This window comes from Sturnira hondurensis, unplaced genomic scaffold, assembly GCF_014824575.4.
Source record: "Sturnira hondurensis isolate 20B ecotype Veracruz unplaced genomic scaffold, ASM1482457v3 Scaffold0004248, whole genome shotgun sequence".
Classification (NCBI taxonomy): domain Eukaryota; kingdom Metazoa; phylum Chordata; class Mammalia; order Chiroptera; family Phyllostomidae; genus Sturnira; species Sturnira hondurensis.
This window is the reverse complement of record NW_028076879.1, coordinates 210,668-233,743: the sequence shown is the minus strand read 5'-3', so window position 1 is coordinate 233,743 and position 23,076 is coordinate 210,668. Positions and strand designations below refer to the sequence as shown.

The 23,076-nt window shown below is 39.2% G+C and overlaps 1 protein-coding gene and 1 long non-coding RNA gene across 2 annotated transcripts in view; one reads left to right on the top strand and one right to left on the bottom strand.

Annotated features, from left to right (window-relative positions):
• Window positions 1-250: 250 nt before the first annotated feature.
• On the top strand, window positions 251-21,313 carry LOC118986264 (olfactory receptor 1A1-like). Its single transcript, XM_037045041.1, has 2 exons — window positions 251-653; window positions 20,688-21,313. Exons 1-2 carry the CDS (start codon window positions 251-253, stop codon window positions 21,230-21,232), a joined length of 948 nt encoding a protein of 315 aa, XP_036900936.1. The 3' UTR covers window positions 21,233-21,313.
• Window positions 18,483-23,076, bottom strand: part of LOC118986265 (uncharacterized) — an 18,831-nt gene continuing 14,237 nt past the window's right edge. The window contains exon 3 of the long non-coding RNA XR_005066339.1: window positions 18,483-18,492. This is a non-coding gene — a long non-coding RNA (uncharacterized LOC118986265). The remainder of the gene's footprint in view (window positions 18,493-23,076) is intronic.

The window sequence follows — 23,076 nt, the reverse complement described above, 5'->3', positions numbered from 1 at the left end:
AGGAGTGTGGGCACTTCTGATTCAAAGATTACTCACTTCTTAGACATGTCCAGGCCTAACTGTCAATTAGTCCCACTGATCAACAAGAATATTTCCCAAAAGTCTTGGCTCTCTCCAGATTTACTAAACTCACCTGTAGAGATGAGTTGAGTTATCACTTGAGTCAAAACTGATGGATAAAGAAAATCATAACATAAAGTAACTTCGCCAGTAATTCTGGATTCCTCTTCTCTTTCTAAATAAAAGAGCCATGAGAGAAGATAACAGGTCTTCTGCCCTGGAGTTTATCCTCCTGGGAGTCAGCAGGAAGCAGGAACAGGAAGATTTCTTCTTCATCCTCTTCCTCTTCATTTACCCCATCACACTGATTGGAAACCTGTTTATCATCTTGGCCATTCGCTCCGACATTAGACTTCACAACCCAATGTATTTTCTCCTTGCTAACCTCTCCTTTGTTGACATCTTCTTTTCTTCTGTAACCATCCCTAAGATGCTAGCCAATCATCTCTTGGGCACCAAAGCCATCTCCTTTGGGGGCTGTCTAACACAGATTTATTTCATGATTGCCTTGGGTAACACAGATAGCTATATCCTGGCTGCGATGGCATATAACCGTGCAGTGGCCATCAGCCGCCCCCTTCATTACACAACAATTATGAGCCATCCTTCTTTTTTTGAAGGATATAAATCACTAATCAAATGTCAATTTTTATCAAGGTATAATGGTTATTCATCTCCACTAGGCTTATTATCTGCTGAGGGCAGGTCTTAACACATCACTGTATCTTTCATAATTTTGGTCATATTAAGTACATCCAACAACTCCTGGTGGAAAGTGGGATGTACAAATGAAAATATCAGTCTCTGAAATGTAATGTGATAATGATCAGACATAATCATGCCCGACATTATTTACCCACCCATAAAATCTTTAAATAAGCTTCCCTGGGGAGATATTTTTGTTCATGCTCTATAGGGAACAGATCAGCATGGCAATGACAAATGTAGCCTAGTATTGATCCAGAAAGCTGATCAATGTGAGGTGGCACATGGGAGCCAGGTGTGCCGATCAGCTTTCCCATGGGGAATCAGGCCTGCATTGTACCTAGGATGCTATGAGACTTGCTTTTGCTAAAACTCCCTCACCCTGAGTTAAGACTGAAAATGTTTAATGTATGTATCTGAAGCAACTCCCTAAATTCTGTGCTAAGATGTCCCAAGGATGAAATGTAACCAAATCAATCATTTTTATCATTCCCTTGCATTTACAACTTTTTCTTCTTTTTTGTTATCTGTAAGAAGTAATCACTTAACTAAATCTAGAAATAATGAGAACCTTCTTTGTTGTAATTTGACTGGAAACCAATAAAAGCCTGTCCAGGAAAGGGTCGGGGCACTATCCTCTTGAGAGAGTGGTTGTGCTCTCTCTTTTTCTCCACAGAACTCAGGAGTCTGTGTGAATTTGTGTACCGCATCTACAACACACCGACTTCAGAGGGCTGGAGTCTGCATCAGTTCTCTATTGTGGATTAAAAGAGACTGTTTCCAAAGAGCATAACACTTTCCCTAAAATCTTTCTAAAATGTCACTCACAAATAGTTATTGCATTTTCAAGTAATAATTATTCTAATGTAATTAATATTTTAAAAGTGCTGATTTAATTAACTATAAAATGAAACAAAGCTACAATGACAAAAATTCTAGTATCAAATAATAAGTGAAGAAAAGGGGAAGTATTAAAAATTCAGGGAGGTGGGGAGCACTAGGGGTGGGGAGGGGGAGGGGAAAAGGCAGAAAACTGTACTTGAAAAACAATAAAAAACAAATGATATGACTGTGTTTCTTCAGATTGGCCCAAGCTAGGTGAGACTTTACTTCTGGGTGACCTGCACTGATTCTGTAGGTGATATCCCCAAAACAGAGGTGGTTAACCCAGCAAGTCAGTAAGTACTCACTGAAGAACTCTGCTAACATATGATTTCATTCTATTCATGAAAAAATTGTAAAGCTTTTTCAAAATATTAATGAAATATAAATGATCACCCTTAAATATCATACTCTCAAAGAGAATAACACTTTGAAGAGATGGATTGAGTGTATCTAAGAACAGAGTGCAAGTTGCTTCATTATGTACTATTTTAACTACCAGTAAAAACATAAAATTATTACCTTCTACAGATAACTCGCATTTCAGAGAATTGTCCATGAATATTAGAAGATGATGTTATTCACCTTTCAATGCTTCCTGAGCCTCTAAAATACCAAGGATGAGAACTAACCGGATTATTCTCCTTTTAACCAAAAGCAATTTGATTACAAATGCACATGAATCTGTGTGTGAATGCATTACCAAAGCTTGGAGGGAATTGTCAAAGCTGGCTATTAAAAATGTTACATAAACATATGGTCTGTCTCTCCCCATGAGAATATGAAACTGAACATCTGTTTTGTTCTCCTGTAGCTTCAGCTCTTGGGGCTAACATATGAGGGTGGACCCAGAAAACGGAATTTATTGAGATGTCTTTTCCATACTCAATAGTCTTCAACTCATTGATTCTGATGCCTTCTAGTGCTTCTGCCATTGTTTCCTTCACCCCTTACACAGTGACAAAGCATTTTCCTTTGAGGACATTTTCATCTAGAGAAAGACATAAAAAAAAGTTGCTCAGGGAGAGAGCAGGTGTATAGTGAGAGTGGGACACAGGGGTTGTGCTCTTTGGGGTTTTTGGTAAAAAACATGCTGTGCAGTATGGGCAGGTGCACTCATAAATAGCCCATAAGGAAATGGGCAACCTTCAAAAAATGCACTGGTGTGGAACACAGCTTCTCACAACTGGTCCACTGACACACATGGGTTCTTAGAAAACTCACCTAGCACGAGAAGCCTGTACTACAAAGGGAGCACCCTCCAGAAGATAATTCCACATTTTTCGGTCTCCCCTCACATAATAATTATTTACTGCATTTTATTAAATTAATAAATGAATCCTACAATAATATGTTTAAATAATGAGTGCAACAAAGCTACTTTCTTGTTGTAGTTAAATTCAAAAAAGCCAAATAGTTTGAGATATTTCAAATATTTTCTGCAGTAAGTGCAATATTAAGTGCCAAGAGTGTGCTATAAAAGAAAAATGGGAATGTAAACTCTTAGAAGAACTTCATACCATAAACTACTCTGTCTAGCTGACATTATATCTCTGCTTTAATTTCAACACAGAAAGCTGACCCCCCTAACTGTATTTTCTACAGTAATTGTAAGAATCAATATGCATGTTTATACCTTTAAATGCAAATAAAAATCATTGCTCCTATATGCAAAGACATTGTCTCAGCCCTCTCCCTTTGGTTCTGTCAAACATGCTTTCCTGGAGTGATTTTAACACTATCATTGAAATTACTTCCTGTACCGATGTCCAGAGATGGACCAGGTCTGGAAGACTAAATAGCTAGTATGTCTGTTTGGGTCAGTGAAGGTTCATTCAAGAAACACAAGTCGCCCTGGCTGGTGTAGCTCAGTGGATTGAACATGGGCCTGTGAAGCAAAGGGTTGCTGGTTCGATTCCCAGTCAGGGCACATGCCTGGGTTGCAGGCCAGATTCCCCAGTAGGGGATACATGAGAGGCAACCACACATTGATGTTTCTCTCCCACTTTCTCCTTCCCTTCCCCTCTCTCTAAAAATAAATAAATAAAATATTAAAACAACAACAATAACAACAAAAGAGACACAAGTCACATCTGGTATGTTTAAAACAAGAAGATACAAAACAGAGAAGTAGATACATAGTTGTGTCCTGAAAGAGACTAAAGGATGGAAAAGACAGATACCAAGGTAACTGAGAACTAACTAACTGCAGGAAGGAGGTACCTCCCCTAATTACAAAAGGGAAAGGTGTGGTACCAGAACCCAGGAGCTCAGAAAAGGAATGACCACCTATCTGATGCTCTGAGGGGAGCTGCTCAACAGCTGCCACCTGGGCTTCTCCTGCTGAGGTGACCCAAACTTTTATTCCTGAGGTGGGATCTGATTCTCAATCTTGCTTCTCCTTCTAGGTGGTGGGTACCGTACTTGCCATTAACCTCTGTTGGTGGGGAAAAAAACAATAGGCATGACAGATATAACTTTAGACGTGGGCCCCATTGCCCCTTCACTGAGTCTCAGCCACACGATGTCCTTAGTAATTGGTGAGTGTTCCAGCCAGAAGACAAATCTCTTTTCCCAAATGGCCCACAGAGACATGTGGCAATTTGACTGAATCTTACCAACATAACAGTAGTATTTTAAAATGTAAATCCTAATAGATTGTTGTGGATAACCTTTTAGAAGGTTACAAACAGCTAAAGTAACCAAAAAAAGAAATTTTCTTAGAATAGGTATAAATGAAAAGTTGCATGAAAAACAAAGTCAAGCAAGAGGAGCATAGAATTGAGAATAAGAGGAAATTAAAGAGGAGAGAGTTAGGAAAATGCAACTAAAGAGAGAGTGTAGTTAGATGTAAATTATTATTAAGGACTCGACTTCCAGGTTGCATGGTGGATCTCAGGCACAGGTCCCCACAAGCCAGATGGTGGACCAGTACTGTTCCAGGCCTGTAAGGTACTGGGCCACACAGCAAGTGGTGTTCTTGAACATAATGTGTTTGAATCATCCCCAAACCATTTCCCCATCCCATTTCGTGGAAAATTTGTCTTCCATGAAAATGGTTCCTAGTGCAAAAAAGGTCGGGGACCAGTGGTCTAAGGGCATTTATGGTATTATTCATATGGATAAATAGGAAGACAGATGATAGATGATGATGATGATGATGATAGACAAATAGATAGATAGATAGATAGATAAAAGATGGATAGATAGATGGATAGATAGATAGATAGATAGATAGGTAGATAGATAAATATAGATGATAGTTGATAAAAGGTCTCTGCATGGAGAAATGATGACAATTTGCCTTGAGGTGAGACCGGATAGATAGAGAGAAGTAAGGGATTAGGAAAAGGTGGTGAGAGCAGGAGTTTAATTTGGCAGATGTAAAAAACTGAAAAGCTCCAAAGAATTTACAGCAATCTAAACATGCAGTGAACATAGAGGTAAAGGGTCTAGATGCCAAGGTAGGGTGAAAAGAGAAACAATTGAATGTGGGCTTTCTCCACACCTGTTTTTCCTCCCTCGTGCAAGCTGAATGGAACTAGCTCAGAGGCTGAATGGGACACTGGAGCCTCGTGGTGAAAGGAGCCACCCAAACCTAGGGTCCTTGCAGGCATTACTACAGAGAAGGCATAAGCTTTTATTCTGTATAATCTCTTATACATTTTGAGATCTATTCATTACTATGGTATTTGTTATGTTCTACTGCGCTATTTATTATCGTTTTTCCAGGGTATTGAGTAGATTTCCTTTAGAGAAATTACTGAGTTATTGGGTGGTTATGGATGAGGGAGAGCTAAGAGTGTCAAGGGTGATACCTGAAGTCCAGAGCAATTTTATTGATTATTTTGGAAGATCATCATTTCCCCCTTAATTTTAATATTTCTAAAACTTATTATTTTATCACTACAATATTTTAAACATATAAAATAGACACACAATAAAACTTATTTATTTTTATTTTATATTTCACATGCATATATTTAACATACATGTTTTATATTATGCAATTTATGTATTACAGTTCAATTGCATAACCAGTTCAAATTACTATAACAATACAGTCTGCTGTGCTTTTCAGCTAATCCAAAAAGGAGACAAACATACAGCTTGATATCAACTCTACACTGTTCAAGTCTCTTACTTCTCCCATCAGAACTCTCATTCTGAATCAAAATTCAGTCCTTCTATAAAAGTCTCAGGTTTGAGGCTCATAATTCTGGGTGATTTTATCTATTTCCATAACTTTGCCTATCAACTTCATTCTCAGATCCATGCTCTGTTAATGGTACTCCAAAGTTTCATATGTCTCAGTCTTCTTTTTATTTGGATATCTCCTTTAAAAGATGATCTGGAGGAACTAGGTTCTCTTAAAACACTCTTGTTCATTATTTTCATTAAAAGCTCAAACTTAGTTTTCTTTCTGTAGCTCAACTTCAAAACCTAGAAGATACCTTCTTGTTGTTTAAATCCCTTGTCTGGTCATTCTAATATCTGGGTCATCTCATGGCTGGTCTTCATTAAATGTCTTTTTCTCTTACATCATAATTAAAATGGCAAAATTCCAAGACAAAGAATCTTAAAGGCAGCAAGGGAGAAACAGGAAGTAACATACAAGGGACCCTGATGAGGCTAGCAGCTGACTTCTCAAGAGAAATACTACAAGCCAAAAGGGATTGGAAAGAAATATTTCAAATAATGTAAAACAGAGGCCTGAGCTACACCAGCCAGGGCTATACATGGAACATTTTCAAACACAGACCACATGATAGGACCCAAAACAAACCTCAAGTAATTAAAAATAATTGAAATTATATTAAGCATTCTCTTGACCACAAGGGACTGAAACTCAAAACTGACATCAAGGGAAAAATTTAAAAAACACTCAAACTCGTGGAGATGGAATAGTGTGCTATTAAATAATGAATGGATCAAGAATGAGATCAATGAAGAAATCAAAAAGTTTCTGTAGAGAAATGAAAATGAACACACAACAACCCAAAACTTTTGGGACACTGCTAGGGTGGTCCTGAGAGAAAAGATCATAGCAGTACAAGCCAACCTAAAAAGGATAGACACATTTCAAACAAACAACCTAATCCTATACCTACATGAAATGGAGGGAAAACAACAATGACAATGCAAAGAGGAAGGAATGCAATGATCAACATTGGAGCAAAATTAAACAACATAGAGACTGGAAGAACCATTCTAATGATCAACCAATATAGGAGCTGGTACTTTAAAAAGATAGACAAAATCAATAAGCCTTTAAGCAGACTTACCAAGAAAAAAAAAAGAAATACGGCCCAAATAAACACAATCAGAAATGAGAAAGGAGAGATTACAATGGATAACCCAGAAATACAAAATGTTGTAAGAAATTATGGTGAAGAACTAGAACTATATGCCAAGATATTTGAAGACCTAGGTGAAATGGGCACATTTCTAGAAAATTATAATCTTCCAAAACTCAATGAAGTACAGGCAGAAAGCCTAAACAATTCTGAGCTGACAAAATTGAAGAAGTAATTTTAAAAAACTCCCAAAACACAAGAACTCTGGACTGGATGGTTTCACAGGAGAATTCTACAAAGCATTTCAGGAAGAGCCAACCCCTATCCTTCAAAGATTATTAAAAGAAAATCCAAGAACACAGAAGACTCCAAAACTCTTTTTATGAAGCCAGCATCATCCCAATCCCAAAACCAGATAAAGACATAGCAGAGAAAAAAAAACTTTAGGACAATATCACTGATGAACACAGATGCTAAAATCCTCAAGAAAATATTGGCAAACCACATCTAGTAATACATTAAAAAGATCAAACAGCATGATCAAGTGGGATTCATCCTAGGGATGCAAGCATGGTACAATATTCGTAAATCAATAAATGTAATACATCACATAAACAAAAGTCAAAAATCACATGATTTGCAATAGATGTAGAAAAAGCATTTGATTAGGTACAGCACACATTTATAATTAAGACACTCAGCAAAGTGAAAATAGAGGAACATTCCTCAACATAATAAAGGCCATATATGAGAGGCATACAGCCAACATCATACACAATGGGCAAAAACTAAAAGCTTTCCCACTAAGATCAGGAACAAGACAAGAATGTCTGCTTTCCCCACTTCTATTCAATATATTATTGGAAACCCTAGCCACCACAATCAGACAAGAAAAAGTAATAATAGGCATCCAAATTGAAAGGAGGAANGGTCTGCAATCCCACCAACAGTGGACCAGAGTCCCCTTTTCCCCACACCCTCTCCAACATTTGTTGTTTATTGCTTTGTTTATGATAGCCATTCTCACCGGTTTTTTTAAAGATTTTATTTATTCATCTTTAGAGGGGAAGGGGAGAGGGAGAGAATATCAATGTACGTTTGCCTCTTGTGTGTCCCCTGCTGGGAACTGGCCTGCAACCCAGGAATCTTGCCCTGACTGGGAATGGAACCATGATCCTTTGGTTCGCAAGCCTGCACTCAATCCAGTGAGCTACGCCAGCCAGGGGTACAACAGACATTTATAATTAAGATACTCAGCAAAGTGAAAATAGAGGAACATTCCTCAACATAATAAAGGCCATATATGAGAGGCATACAGCCAACATCATACACAATGGGCAAAAACTAAAAGCATTCCCACTAAGATCAGGAACAAGACAAGAATGTCTGCTTTCCCCACTTCTGTTCAATATATTATTGGAAACCCTAGCCACCACAATCAGACAAGAAAAAGTAATAATAGGCATCCAAATTGAAAGGAGGAAACAAAACTGTCATTGCAGATGACATTATACTGCACATAGAAAATCCTATAGGCTCCACCAAAAAAGTACTCAACCTAATAAGTGAATTCAGCTAAACAGCAGGATACAAAATCAATATTCAGAAATCAAAAGCATGTTTGTACACCAAAAATGAAATATCAGAAAGAGAAATCAGGGAAAATAGGTCCCATTTGATACAGTAGCAAAAAAAAATATGTACCTAGTAATAAACCTAACCAAGGAGATAAAAGACCTGAATGAACAAAACTACACAACACTAAAGAAAGACATTAAGGAAGATACAAACAAATGGAAACAATTAACGGATTGGAAGCATTAATATCATCAAAATGTCTATACTACCCAAAGCAATTTATAGATTCAATGCAATCCCTACTAAAGTACCAATGACATATTTTATAGATATAGAATGAACATTTCAGAAATTTATATGAAGGAATTCCGGCCAAGATGAAAGTGTTAGTGGAAACACTGTGCCTCCTCGCACAACCAAATTTAAAGACAACACAGTTTTAGTAACAAAAATTCAGCCAAAACACAGAAAACTGAACAGTAGAGAAGTTCGACAATAACAAACCATTCTGCCAGACTGGTAAGAGGGGCGGAGTGAGCAGTGGAGTGGGGTCGCGCAGGAAAGATTCGCAGGACCAACCCAGGTACACAGGATCACAGGTGGAGGTTGGTGGATCCCAGGCACAGGATGGCAACAGGCAGACCCAGTGAGGGTCCAGGGAGGCTGGCTGACTGTGGTCACACATTCCCATTCAGACAAACAAAGCGAAGTTGCCAGCAGTGAGACCGACCACTCAGGCCTGGGCCCCAGCAATGGGAATTAGAGCCTGAAAGCCTTCATTCCTCATATGTAACAGGCGTGAACAGACCAAAACATTATGGCTCAAGAACAGCTCAAAGCCCCAGAGCCAATAATTCTAAGCAGCCAAGAGACAGCCAACTTATCAGATGCACAGTTCAAAGCACTGGTGGCCAGGGTGCTCACAGAACTGGTTGATTTTAGTAACAAATTAGATGAAAAAATGAAGGTTAAACTAATTGAAATGAAGGGACATGCACAGGAAACCAACAGTGATGGAAAGGAAACTGGGACTCAAGTCCATGCAGTGGACCAGAAGGAAGAAAAAAATGACCAAACAGAACAGAATAAAGAAACAAGAATTCAAAAAAATGAGGAAAGGCTTAGGAACCTCCAGGACATCTTCAAATGTTCCAACATCCGAAGTATAGGGGTACCAAAAGGGGAAGAGGAACAGCAACAAGTGGAAAACTTATTTGAACAAATAATAAAGGAGAACTTCCCAAGTCTGGCAAAGGAAATAGACTCCCAGGAAACCCAGGAAGCTCAGAGAGTACCAAATAAGGTGAACCCCAAAAGGACCACACCCAGGCACATCATAATTACATTACCCAAGATTAAAATGAAGGAGAGAATTCTAGAAGCAGCAAGAGATAAGGGGACAGTCACCTACAAAGGAGTTCCAATCAGACTGTCAATTGATTTCCCAAAAGAGACCTTACAGGCAAGAAGGGGCTAGAAAGAAGTATTCCAAGTCATGAAATCCAAAGACCTACAGCCAAGATTGCTCTATCCAGCAAAGCTTTCATTTAGAATGGAAGGGCAGATAAAGTGCTTTTCAGATAAGGACATATTCAAGGAGTTCATCATCACACAGCCCTTATTATATGAAATGTTAAAGGGACTTATCTAAGAAAAAGCAAATAAAAATACTAAGTGTGAAAGGACAGCAAACTCACACTTATTAACAACCACATCTAAACAAAAGCAATCTAAGAGGACAGGTAGATCAGGAGTAGAACCATAGAAATGGAGATCACATGGAGTGTTAGCAACAGGGAAGTGGGAGGAGGAGAAGGGGGGAGAAGGTAATGAGAATAAGTAGCATAGACAGTAGGTGGAAAATAGACCAGGGGGAGGGCGAGAGTAGTATGGGAAATATAGAATCTAAAGAACTTGGGACACATGGACATAAAGTAAAGGGGAATAATGGTGGAGGAAGGGTGTGCAGGGGGGAGGGGAATAAAGGAGGGGGTAGGACAACTGTAATGGCATAATCAATAAAATATATTTTTAAAAAAGAAGAAAAATGAAAGAAAAAAAATTTATATGGAACCATAAACAACCCAAAGTAGCTGCAGCAATTTTGAGAAAGAAGAACAAAATAGGAGGAATCACAATGCCTGATATTAAACTGTATCGCAAGGCCACTGCAATCACAGCCTGCACTGGCATAAGAACAGACACATAGACCAATGGAACAGAACAGAGAGCCCAGAAATAAACCCAAGCCTTTATGGTCAATTAATATTCAACAAAGAGGGCAGAAGCGTAAAATGGAGTGAAAACAGCCTCTTCAACAAATGGTCTTGGGAGATATGGACAGATATATGCAAAGCAAAGTGAAACTGTATTACCAACTTACACCATATACAAAAAAGAATTCAAGGTGGATAAAACCTTAAGTAAAAGTTGTGACACCATAAAGGTCTTAGAGAAAAACATTGGCACATAAATCTCAGATATTCCATGCAGCAATATTTTCACTAATATTTCCCCTAGAGCAAGGGAGATAAAGGGAAGAATAAACAACTGGGATCTCATCAAGTTAAAAAGCTTCTGCAGGGTTGAATAAAGTAGTATTAAAATTAAAAAGACAACCAATCATAAGGGAAAACATATTTGCCAATGATACCTCCTACAAGGCTATGATCTCCAAAACATATTTAGATCTAAGTAGACTCAACTCCAAAAGGACAAAGAACCTAATTTAAAAATGGGCAAATGATTTGAAGAGACGCTTCTCCAAGGAGGACATACAGAGGACCCAGAGACATATGAAAAGATGCTGAAGGCTCAGCATCACTAGCCATCAGAGAGATGCAAATTAGAAACACAATATGACACCACTTCACACCAGTGAGAATAGCCAACATAAACAAATCAATAAGCANTATGGAAAATATAGAATCTAAAGAACTAGGGACACATGGACATAAACTAAAGGGGAATAATGGTGGGGGAAGGGTGTGCAGGGGAGAGGGGAATAAAGGGGGGGTAGGACAACTGTAATGGCATAATCAATAAAATATATTTTTAAAAAAGAAGAAAAAGGAAAAAAAAGAAATTTATATGGAACCATAAACAACCCAAAGTAGCTGCAGCAGTTTTGAGAAAGAAGAACAAAATAGGAGGAATCACGATGCCTGATATTAAACTGTATCGCAAGGCCACTGCAATCACAGCCTGCACTGGCATAAGAACAGACACATAGACCAATGGAACAGAACAGAGAGCCCAGAAATAAACCCAAGCCTTTATGGTCAATTAATATTCAACAAAGAGGGCAGAAGCGTAAAATGGAGTGAAAACAGCCTCTTCAACAAATGGTCTTGGGAGATATGGACAGATATATGCAAAGCAAAGTGAAACTGTATTACCAACTTACACCATATACAAAAAAGAATTCAAGGTGGATAAAACCTTAAGTAAAAGTTGTGACACCATAAAGGTCTTAGAGAAAAACATTGGCACATAAATCTCAGATATTCCATGCAGCAATATTTTCACTAATATTTCCCCTAGAGCAAGGGAAATAAAGGGAAGAATAAAGAACTAGGATCTCATCAAGTTAAAAAGCTTCTGCAGGGTTGAATAAAGTAGCATTAAAATTAAAAAGACAACCAATCATAAGGGAAAACATATTTGCCAATGATACCTCCTACAAGGCTACGATCTCCAAAACATATTTAGATCTAACTAGACTCAACTCCAAAAAGACAAAGAACCTAATTAAAAAATGGGCAAATGATTTGAAGAGACACTTCTCCAAGGAGGACATACAGAGGACCCAGAAGACATATGAAAAGATGCTGATGGCTCAGCATCACTAGCCATCAGAGAGATGCAAATTAGAAACACAATATGACACCACTTCACACCAGGGAGAATAGCCAACATAAAGAAATCAATAAACAGCAAGTGTTGGAGAAGATGTGCAGATAAGGGAATCCTTGTGCACTGTTGGTGGGAATGCAGACTAGTGCAGCCACTGTGGAAAACAGTATGGAATTCTCTCAGAAAGCTAAAAATGGAACTGCAAGTCTAATGCTGGCATTATACCCTTAGAACCCTGAACGACAAATCCAAAAGAACCTATGCACCCCAATGTTCATAGCAGCCCAATTTACAATAGCCAAGTGCAGGAAGCAACCTAAGTGCCCCTCAGTAAGTGAGTGGATCAAAAAGCTATGGTACATTTACATGATGGAACACTATGCTGCAGAAAGAAAGGAGGAGCTCCTACCATCTGTGACAGCATGGATGGAACTGGAGAGCATTATGCTAAGTGACATAAACCAGGCAGTAAAACACAAATACTGACCTTTAAGTGGAACCTAATCAACAAAACAAACAAGGAAGCAAATTATGACCAGAGACATTGAAATTAGGAAGAAACTGACAGCCCAGAGGGCAAAAGAGACAAGATAATGTCAGGGAAAGGGTGAAGGGTTTACAGAAACATGTATAAAGGACACATGGACAAAAACAAGGCAGAGTGGAAACAGAAGAGAAAGGTAGAAATGCCTGGGGTGATGAGGAGAGGTGGGGGAAAAGTCAGAAAACTGTATTTGAACAACAATGAAATTCAGAAGTATTTAATAAAATAAAATAAATAAAATAAAAACTGGAAACTAAAATACATACAGATATGTTACCAGAGAGATTGAAATTAAGAATAATCTGACAGTAACCAGAGGAGAGGTGGGAGGGGATAAAGTAGTAGTGGGGGAATGATTTTCAGGAACAACTATAAAGGACACATGTACAGAACCAAGAAGGGGTGGGATCAGGGGTCGGTGGTAGGGATGGTTGCAGTGGAGGGAATGGTGGGGGGTGCTTTCTGTACTTGAACAGCAATGAAAAGATAATAATAATAATAACAATAATAATAAAATAAATTTCTTTTGATTGAGAATGACTCTTTTATTGCAATTTCCTTATACGTCTAGTATTTTTGGTGACTTCTAGACATTGTGAATATTATATTATGCATTTTGTTGCATTTTCCAAAAATGTTGGAGTTTTGTTGGTATATTTGTTTGTTTCAGCAGGCACAAAACTTGTATTAAATAAAACTAAAATCTCTTTTTTGGGGGCGGTGACTCAAATCTCAATTTGATTCTTCATCCTTAGCTGGGACCCATTTCATGCACAAGTTATTCAGGTGTTATTAAAGTGAAAACACTTGGGCTGGAAATATTTAAGAAACTTGCACAGGTTCACAGTGCTAGAATTCATTCCCAGCTACCATACTACAGTCTTTAAGTAACTTACAATCTTTTGTTACCATGCTAATATAGGAATGAAAAAAAGATAAAGGGGTCTTTGAAGAGGCTGATATGGTCAAACTGTGGAAACATGATTGAATTTGAGCTCTCTTTATGTTTTACTTCTCCAGATTCTAAGCAAAGAGGAAGTGGTATAGAAAGGACTTGGTACAGATCATTTTTCTCGTTCCAGCACCTACATTACTCTTTTCCCAATTTCTGTCCAGTCACCTGTTCCAGTTGCCCCTCCACTTTATTGAGTGAATTCTGAGTCTCAAACAACAATGTTACAAGTAACGTTGTATGTTCTTTTTATATGACCAGTTCACTCTTTTCCTTTTACTTGTGGTAGAAAAAAGATTAAACCAGACTTCTTCTAACATGGAAGTATGTGGTTATTGTATGGAATAAAATGCAGTAATAGATTTAAACCCTTAAATTATTGATTTAAGGGTGTATCATGCAAGTACTTCTAGAACACACAAGGAAGTGGCTACTGTCCCAGGGAGACCCAAGAATAACCCATATTCCCAAGTTGGTGGGTCCCATATATTGTGCTTCTTTAATTTTCTGTGTCCTTGGTTAGATGAAGTTGGAGCAGAAGGGCCATTATGCAAGATCATTTCTCCAGTATTAAAAGAGAGATTTCATTTGCTGGGTGTCTTTTAGCTTTCACCTGCCCCATAGATCTGTCCATGAAACACCTGCAAAGACAAGATTCAGCTTGCTGACACCTGCCATGATAAGGAATACCCTGATCCTACTCCTGATCTCCCCAGACCAAAAAAAAAGGCTACATATTGTACATGTAGGTCTATACCAACAAAGCTTCAGCCTGAACTAAGATCATTGTGTCAAGAAGAAGACAAGATGGTAAGGTATTCTCTGAGCCAACAGTGGCTCACCTCATCTGGCCCTTTTTACGTGCTGCAGGCTTCTATCTGTCCCTCCCTGAAAAGTCCCTGAAAGATATCACAAGGCTAAATGAATCAACCAAAACAATTTAGCTGCTTTTCTGGTGAATGAACTGCTAGCATCCCACTGGGACCACAGAAGTGTCATAGGTTTCTAACTCATTAGCTTCTCTTGGACCAGCTCGCAGCAGGGACAACACACTGTGCTCTCAGTCCCCTTGCATTCTGGGTACTTCACAGAATTAATTACCATTGATTTAACAGATTTTGAGAATGGCCCAACCTACATCTAAGAATAGCAGAATTTTCATTCCCAGGACATTGATGAAATTACAAGAATGCCATTCTCATAGGTTGTATTAGCAAGTAAAAGAGGCAGACACTAGCAGCATATTCCCACATGCACAGAAAAGACGTTATCTGGCTGTTATTTGGTGCTGTTTGGTGTTCGGTAAATGTAGCTTCCCAGGATGACATATACTGGCATGATTGCAATCTTAACACAGAACTCTTGTCCTTTTCTCTCAATATGGATAAAAATAAGAAGTAGTCTAATACTATGAGGCAAAACAAAATTTGAACAGATGCAGTGTTGGCAAGAGTCATTATTCAACACATTCAGAGCGTGAAGCGTATTTCATTTTCATGCCTTTAAATGGAGTTCTTGTCACCTTCTTCTGGCCATCTACAGCTGGAGAGATGTGTGTGAAGTAGACAGAAGCCTTCCAGTAACACCCTCAGCAACTGGCAAGAACAACCAGGTAAGGACTAGGATACATGATATATGACCCTTTCTGCTTCTTTTCTCTCCCTCTTTTTCTTTTGCCCATCCTACCCTATGGTCAACTGGGAGCCTATCTTTCATAAATAGTCCTGTTCCAACAATGATGATCCTGTGCTGCTTCAGTGACCAAAAGAGTCAGAGGCCCATGTCCATTAAATCTTACAGACAATGAGAGACACATGCTATTAGGAGAACAGAGCACAAGAATCAACAGTGACTTCTCTTCAAATAATTCCACAGTGATTCCTTTCAACCTCCAGCCTTTGCAGGAGATACACATGCACTCACACAGATGCATGAAGTGTGAATAGCACACTCATGGCCTAACACTGCATTTAGAGATTAAAAGGATGTGAGTGCAACTAAACTAATTCCTCTGCTGTTTATGGAATCTCCAGAAGAGAGAGGCTGCTTTACTCTGCATTGTCTTTTATTTTGTACAGTTTAGATTTATTTTTCAATAAATAGTATATTCACATGGCTTAAACTTCTCTCTATATTGTACACCTAAAACTAATATAAACAGTATAAGATGATATATATCAACCTACTTTTTAAAAAAATACAATGTGAGAGAAAATGTACTAAAAACTACACACGAAATTCTCCCTCCCTCTCCTGTGTCTCATCCACCCAAGTCGCCATACATCTGATGAGTAATCACTGTTACTGGCTTACTGTTTACTCTAAAAAATTTTTAATTGTTTATGCTATTACAGTTGTCCCCACTTTTTTCCCAGTTGACCACCTCCACTTAGTTTCTTTTCCCCCCACCTTAGGCCGTCACCACACCATTGTCCATGTCCATGGGTCCTGCATATATGTTCTTTGACTAATTTTTAACAAACATACTAATAAAAAATATATATTAGTTTGGGAGGTGGGATTAAAATGTTTATGTTTGGAATAAGAATGGGAATAGTAATAGGAATAGGAACAAATATTCCCAAGTATGGGAATTTCTTGATCACTCAGTTCCCCACCAATACCTTCTTCCCTGTGTTTTTACCCTGGGTGCTTCTACTCCTCTGCTCTGGACATTTCTTTTCTCATCAGTGAGAAACGCAGGTCCTCTAAATTGCACTTCCATGTTCAAACTGAACCTGAGTCTAGGAAGCATCCGGATCAATTTCACAAAAAATTATTATATACCACAGACATTTATGTGTTAAAACAGCACACAGCTAATATAGAACATAAGAACAAATTTGTTTTGAGTGGTAGGAGTTATGATTTATGACAAGCCTGGAAAATGCTCTCTGCCCCCCATAGGAAAAGGAAGGACACTGCATTGAATGAGTTTAGTATTTTGATAAAATACTTTGTATTTTTAATGTGAAACATGTCCTAAAAGTTGGGACTAAACTGCAGAAAATGAGGAAAGAAAGAAGGATGTGAGGTCTCTGGTCTGTGATTCAGGGATCTAAGAGGAAAGCTTGTGGGGGAATGAGGGCTGAGGTTTCTGTCTGCTGAGCCAGAAATGGTCAAGAGACAAGCTTGAGGAGAGTGGACATTCTGAAACACTTTGATCTGCCTTAGTCAATAGACCTTCTGTCCTGAGTGAGGGAGAGGTGAGGGTTAGCTTTGGGCAGTGGCAAAAAGAACAGCTACTGAGGCCAGGAAACTATAGAAGTGATTGTATTCATAAGGGCCATTGGGAGAGGTCAACCAATGCAGCCATGTACTGAAAGCCACTAATCCATCAGCTACACCTAGAGCTAGCTCTATGGGGTGTGGAGAATACAAAATCTAATGAACACAGGACCTGAGCAGTGTAGAGACCCTTGAGAGAACATGGGGAAGACACCATTTATTATGATCATATCTGGGCCAGTTGCACACAAGTGGATGATCTTAGGGATTTCAGCTGCTGGCAGACAAGATATGGTGATTTATGGTGACCATGAAGAGGGTGGAGAGTGTGTGTCTTGGAACTAAGTGACTGAGACTAGATCCTGTTCTGCCCATGCTGGATGTGATCATCCATTTTTCTATTGTGGGTAATGTTCTGCACTTATAATTATTAAATAATTAATGAATTAATATTTACTTAAAATCATTAATTACTACTCTAAGAATATTAATTTTCTATACTGTATGTTAAAATCAGCTTCCACTCTTTCACTTGCTTTTTTATACTTAGTGTGTGATATTTCCTATTAAAAGGAGAAAATTTTAATTTAATTTGATGAAACCAATTTTCTTTTCCGTTATTGTTCCTTCCATTCTTTTTAGTTAGAAAGGCCACCCTTGTCCTTATATCAAATATCTATTTTTCTTTATTTTCTTCTGGTTGCTTTACAGTTATATCTATAGATATAACACTTTAGTTACCTGAAATTCATTCAGCGAACACTGTGAGGAATGAATCTAAATTAATTTTCCACAGAGAGTGAAGTAGCTTGTCCCAGCATCATTTGTTCAATCTCTCTCCCCTTTCCTACCATTTGGCAATGCTACCTTCAACAGAACAAAACCTAGTATGTATTGTGTTCTGATTCTGGGCTTCTTATTTTTGCCTTTCGTGAAGAACATTTCAAATTCTATTTTATTGATTATGCTTTTGCGGTTTTCCCAATTTTCCCTCCTTTATCCCCACTCCACCCTGCATACTCCAACCCTCCAGCATCCCTCCTTAGTTATTGTCCATGGGTTGTACATATACGTTCTTTGAGTCTTCTGTTTCCTATACCATTTTTGACCTCTCCCTGTCTATTTAATGCCTACCAATTATGCTTCTTCCTGGTACACCCCCCCCACATTGTTCCCCTGCTTTTCCCCACTAAAAACCCTCCATGTGATGTCCATTTCTCCGATTCTGTTCCTGTTCCAGTTGTTTACTTAGTTTTTGTTTTCATTGCTTTTCTTTCTTTTATTTTTTTAGGTTCATCTGTTGATAGTTGTGAGTTTGTTGTCATTTTACTATTCATATTTTAATGTTCCTTTTCTTAGATAAATCCCTTTAACATTTCATATAATAATGGCTTGGTGATGATGAACTGCTTTAACTTGACCTTATCTGGGGAGCACTTTATTTGCCCTTCCATTCTAAATGAAAACTTTGCTGGATAGAGTATTTTGGGATGTAGGTCCCTGCCTTTGACGACTTGGAATAATTCTTTCCAGCCCCTTCCTGCCTGTAAGATTTCTTTTGAGAAATCAGCTAACAGCCTTATGGGCACTCTTTTGTAGGTAACCCCTTCCTTTCCCCTCCTGCTTTTAAGATTGTCTCTTGTCTTTATTCTTGGGTAACTTAATGATGATGTGCCTTGGTGTGTTCCTCTTTGGGTCCAATTTCATTGGGACTCTCTGGTCTTCCTGGACTTCCTGAAAGTCTTTTTCCTTTGCCAGACTGGGGAAGTTTTTTTCCATTATGTGTTCAAATAAGTTTTTAATTTCTTTCTGTTGTTCTTCACTTTCTGGGACCCCTCTAATTTACATATTCCATGCAGTTTGACTTTCTGGCAATTCTGGTTGTTTCTTGATTTTAGATTGCTTGTTTTTCTCTTTTTGGCTGTGTGAGGAAGTGAAGGGTTTCTACCTATGCCTCCATCATGGCCAGAACTTCTTCTGGTGAAGATTTTAATGAGAATGGAGCAGCAAACAACTGCCCTGGGATACCTACAGAGAGAAGGAAGACAGTTTGGTGAGAGATGTCCATGGTCAGTGATTGAATAGGACACAAGATGCCATTGTCACCTGGGGAGTAGTTATTTCAGTGAGTGCTACTAGGGCTCACGGATTCATAGGACATATTTTACTTCGGAGGGAAACAATTAGCAAAGAGTTGAGGACTAAATCTGTGGGTCAATTCCTCACCTGAAACACTGTTCCATTCCCAGAATTTCACCTAGAAAGAATATATTTGCTTTGTTTGACATCTTTGTGTCTCTGTAATGATATTTTCTACATATTCTTATGGCCAAGACTCCATTAAATCAAAGCTACGTATGACCTACTAACAAAAAGATTCACACTGTTTTCTATGCCTGATGTTACCTCTATCTAACTTTACTTTCTCTTTTTTCTATTCTATGGGGGTTTATTTATTCACATGCTGGACACTCACTGAGTATCTATGTTATACCATGTTCATGTCTAATGCTACATTTTAAAGATGAGTAAGAAAGGCACTTCCCTGCCTACTCTCAAGATACTCACTCCAGTGAGAGTGCAAAGGACACAGGAAAGTAACTCAATGGACACAATTCAGGAAAAAAAAAACTTCTGTGATGGGGAAGGCACAGGGACATGAGAGGCATGAACCTGAGTTTGTTGTAAAAAGGTAATCAGAGAATGCTTCCTAGAAGAAGTAGCACCTAGGCTGACGTCTGAAGTTTAGCTAGACGGATAAATTAGAGAGGGAAGAACATTTCAGCCTGAAAACTAAGTTGGGAAGAATCTTAGGATGGATTAACGTCATAAGGTCCACATGAATATTACAAGAGGTGCGCCAACAAACACCTCCAGCCTAGCTCTGAAATGTGTGCATTCGGTTGATGCTTATATGATAATGTTTAAAAACAAACAAATGCTCTCCCATTAAAAACAAATCTTTGCTTTCCCACAGCACCAAACACAGGCACTTGCTAACATTCCATTAAACTACATGGAACTGCCATTTTTTATAGTTCCCAAGCAGTTAAATATTGGATATCTCATATGATTCCACCTCTTACAAGAAGATCAACATTGGCATGTTGAATAAGTTTCAGAGTTCACAATCCAGGGCTTATCAACCTCATTCAACTATCCCTCCTTCCTGCTTACAGATAAATGGGATGGGAAAACCTGACCAGCGTCTCTGAATTTTTCCTGCTGGGGCTCTCAGACCAGCCAGAGCAACAGGAGGTCCTCTTCGGGCTGTTACTGTCCATGTACCTGATCACAGTGACAGGCAACCTCCTCATCATCCTGGCCATCATCACTGACGCTCAACTCCACACACCTATGTACTTCTTCCTGGCCAACCTCTCTCTCACTGACACTGGTCTTGTGTCCAGCATAGTCCCCAAGATGCTGGAAAACATATGGATCCAGAGTCAACTCATCTCATATGCAGAGTGTCTATCACAACTATATTTTTTTATACTGTTTGGGACACTGGAGGCATTTCTCTTAGCAGTCATGGCCTATGACCGCTATGTAGCCATATGCCACCCACTCCATTACACCATGGTCATGAGCCCTGGGCTCTGTGTCCTCCTAGTGTCTTCATCCTGGATCACGAGTGGCCTCTCTTCCCTCCTACACACACTGTTAGTAAACAGCCTGTCCTTCTGTGCAGAGCACAAGATCCCACACTTCTTTTGTGACATTATCCCACTTCTGAGACTGTCCTGCACAGACACCTTCATCAATGAGCTGGTGATCTTCAGCATCGGAGGTCTCACGGTCCTGGGGTGTGTGCTTTGCCTTATTATCTCTTATGCATACATTTTCTTGACAATCTGGAAGATCCCCTCCACTCAGGGGAAGAAGAAAGCCCTTTCTACCTGCAGCTCTCATCTCTCTGTGGTCTCTCTATTCTTTGGGACTTCCTCTTCTGTTTATTTCAGTCCCGCCTCAACCCCCTCATCACTGAATGGTGCACTTGCGTCAATGATGTACACAGCAGTAACCCCAATGCTGAACCCCTTTATCTACAGCTTGAGGAACAGAGACATCAAATCTTCCCTGAGAAAGCTAATTTGGGTTAGGAAAATTTATTTCCCTCAGTGGTAGTGACTTCACACCACTATGGTGGTCTCCCATCAGGTGTACTCACCACAAGTAAGCAGTGAAGAGCAAGAGAGGGAGAGAAAGTAGAAATTTACTTCTAGGACCTGTGATCTGAACTTGAAAATTTCATTCCTAACCTATAAGAGTGCATCAGAACAAACTCATTTTCACATCAATATTTTTAGCTAAACTTCTTAAAACCATACTGTTTTAAACTCATTGCCATCCTGGCATATGATGTGATTAAAGATGTGCTTGAAAACCTTTGAAAGCACAGGGAACAACTCATGACACCAGGGATATCTGGTTGTGCTGTTGTATGTGGCTGAGAATGAACTCCAGGGAAAGAAAACTTTTTTCCCCTCATCATTGTGACCTGGATACCTTGGATTCCTACCAACAGTGCCTTTTAGAATGGGACTCCCTGTGTGTGCCACCCCCATGCTGAAAGAACAAAAGCTAGGACTGGGAAGGATTCTGTGGAGTATATAGATTGACCTGCTGCCATATTTTACCAATCACTCTAGAACTCCATCACTCTTAGCATCTTCAATGTCATGTGAAAATCTTCATTTTTATTTTTGGGAAAACTTTTCCAAGTTAGTTTTACCTTAGCTGTCCCAATGCTTACTATTTGGCATAATGCCTAGTCCTCTTAATATGTTCTATACACCACTGGCATGATTGTAATCATACAGTTAAGGGCCAGGAAAAAATGGTTTTATGGATACTTCATAATTACTTACTAGAGTCATTGACATCCCCTCCTAGAAGTTCTCCAGTCCCCAGCCTCTCCCCATTCCACCTATTCTGCACACCACAATCATACTGATCTCCAAAGAATGTGGTTGCTTATATCACCATGTCTCTCATCCTATTAGAAGACTCCAGTAACTCTCTACTACTGGCAGAATAAAGTTCAAACTATTCTTCCTATCGTTCAGGTCCACCATCACCAGTTCACAACTTATATGTCCACAGTTAGCCCACTCTGTTCTATATTCCTCCCAAGATCAACTCAGGCCAATATTTTATAATACATTGATTATTATTGATGGTTACCAAAAAGCAACATCAGCAAAATTTGTTGGAAAGATGAGTCAATAAACGTTGGGGGAGCTGTATATATACAATAAGGTATACCATGACCCATTGATACAGGAAACCTTTGTTCACCTGAGCCCCCAAGCAGCCCAGGGAAAGCTGCCTCGTGAAAACAAGGCCCCACTGAGGCCATAGAGGGCCCTTTAATCAGTTCCCCCATCAACCACCAAGAGTTCCAACCAGCTGAGGAAGAATGGACACAGAAAGCCCAAGCCACTCAGACACCAGAGGGCCTCTGGAAGCTTCCAGACAGGCATATCTATATACCCCAAGATCAGGCAGCACAAGTAGTCCAGAACTGTCATACTTTGACCCAACTAGGAAAAACAGCCCCAGAGAATCTACTCCGGAGATATATCTACATATGCAACCTCACTGCTCATTGTAACAGCACTGCCACCAGGTGTGTTACCTGTGCTAGGAATAATGCAGCTGGAAATAACCGAGTCCCACTGGGCATCCAGTATCGGGGAACACAGCCCTTTGAAGACCTCCAGATAGACTTCACTGAGGTCAAGGCAAGCTGAGGGTATAAGTATCTGCTGGTCCTGATCTGCACCTTCTCGTGTTGGGTAGGGGCCTACCCTACGTGGACTGAGAAGGCCAGAGAAATATCCAGGGCCTTATTAAGAGAAATAATTCCCCGACACGGACTGCCGTCAAGTCTAGGAAGTGATAACAGGAGGTGTTATCACTTCCTGGCCAGCCTTTATTTCACAGGTAGTACAAGACCTAACGCGGCT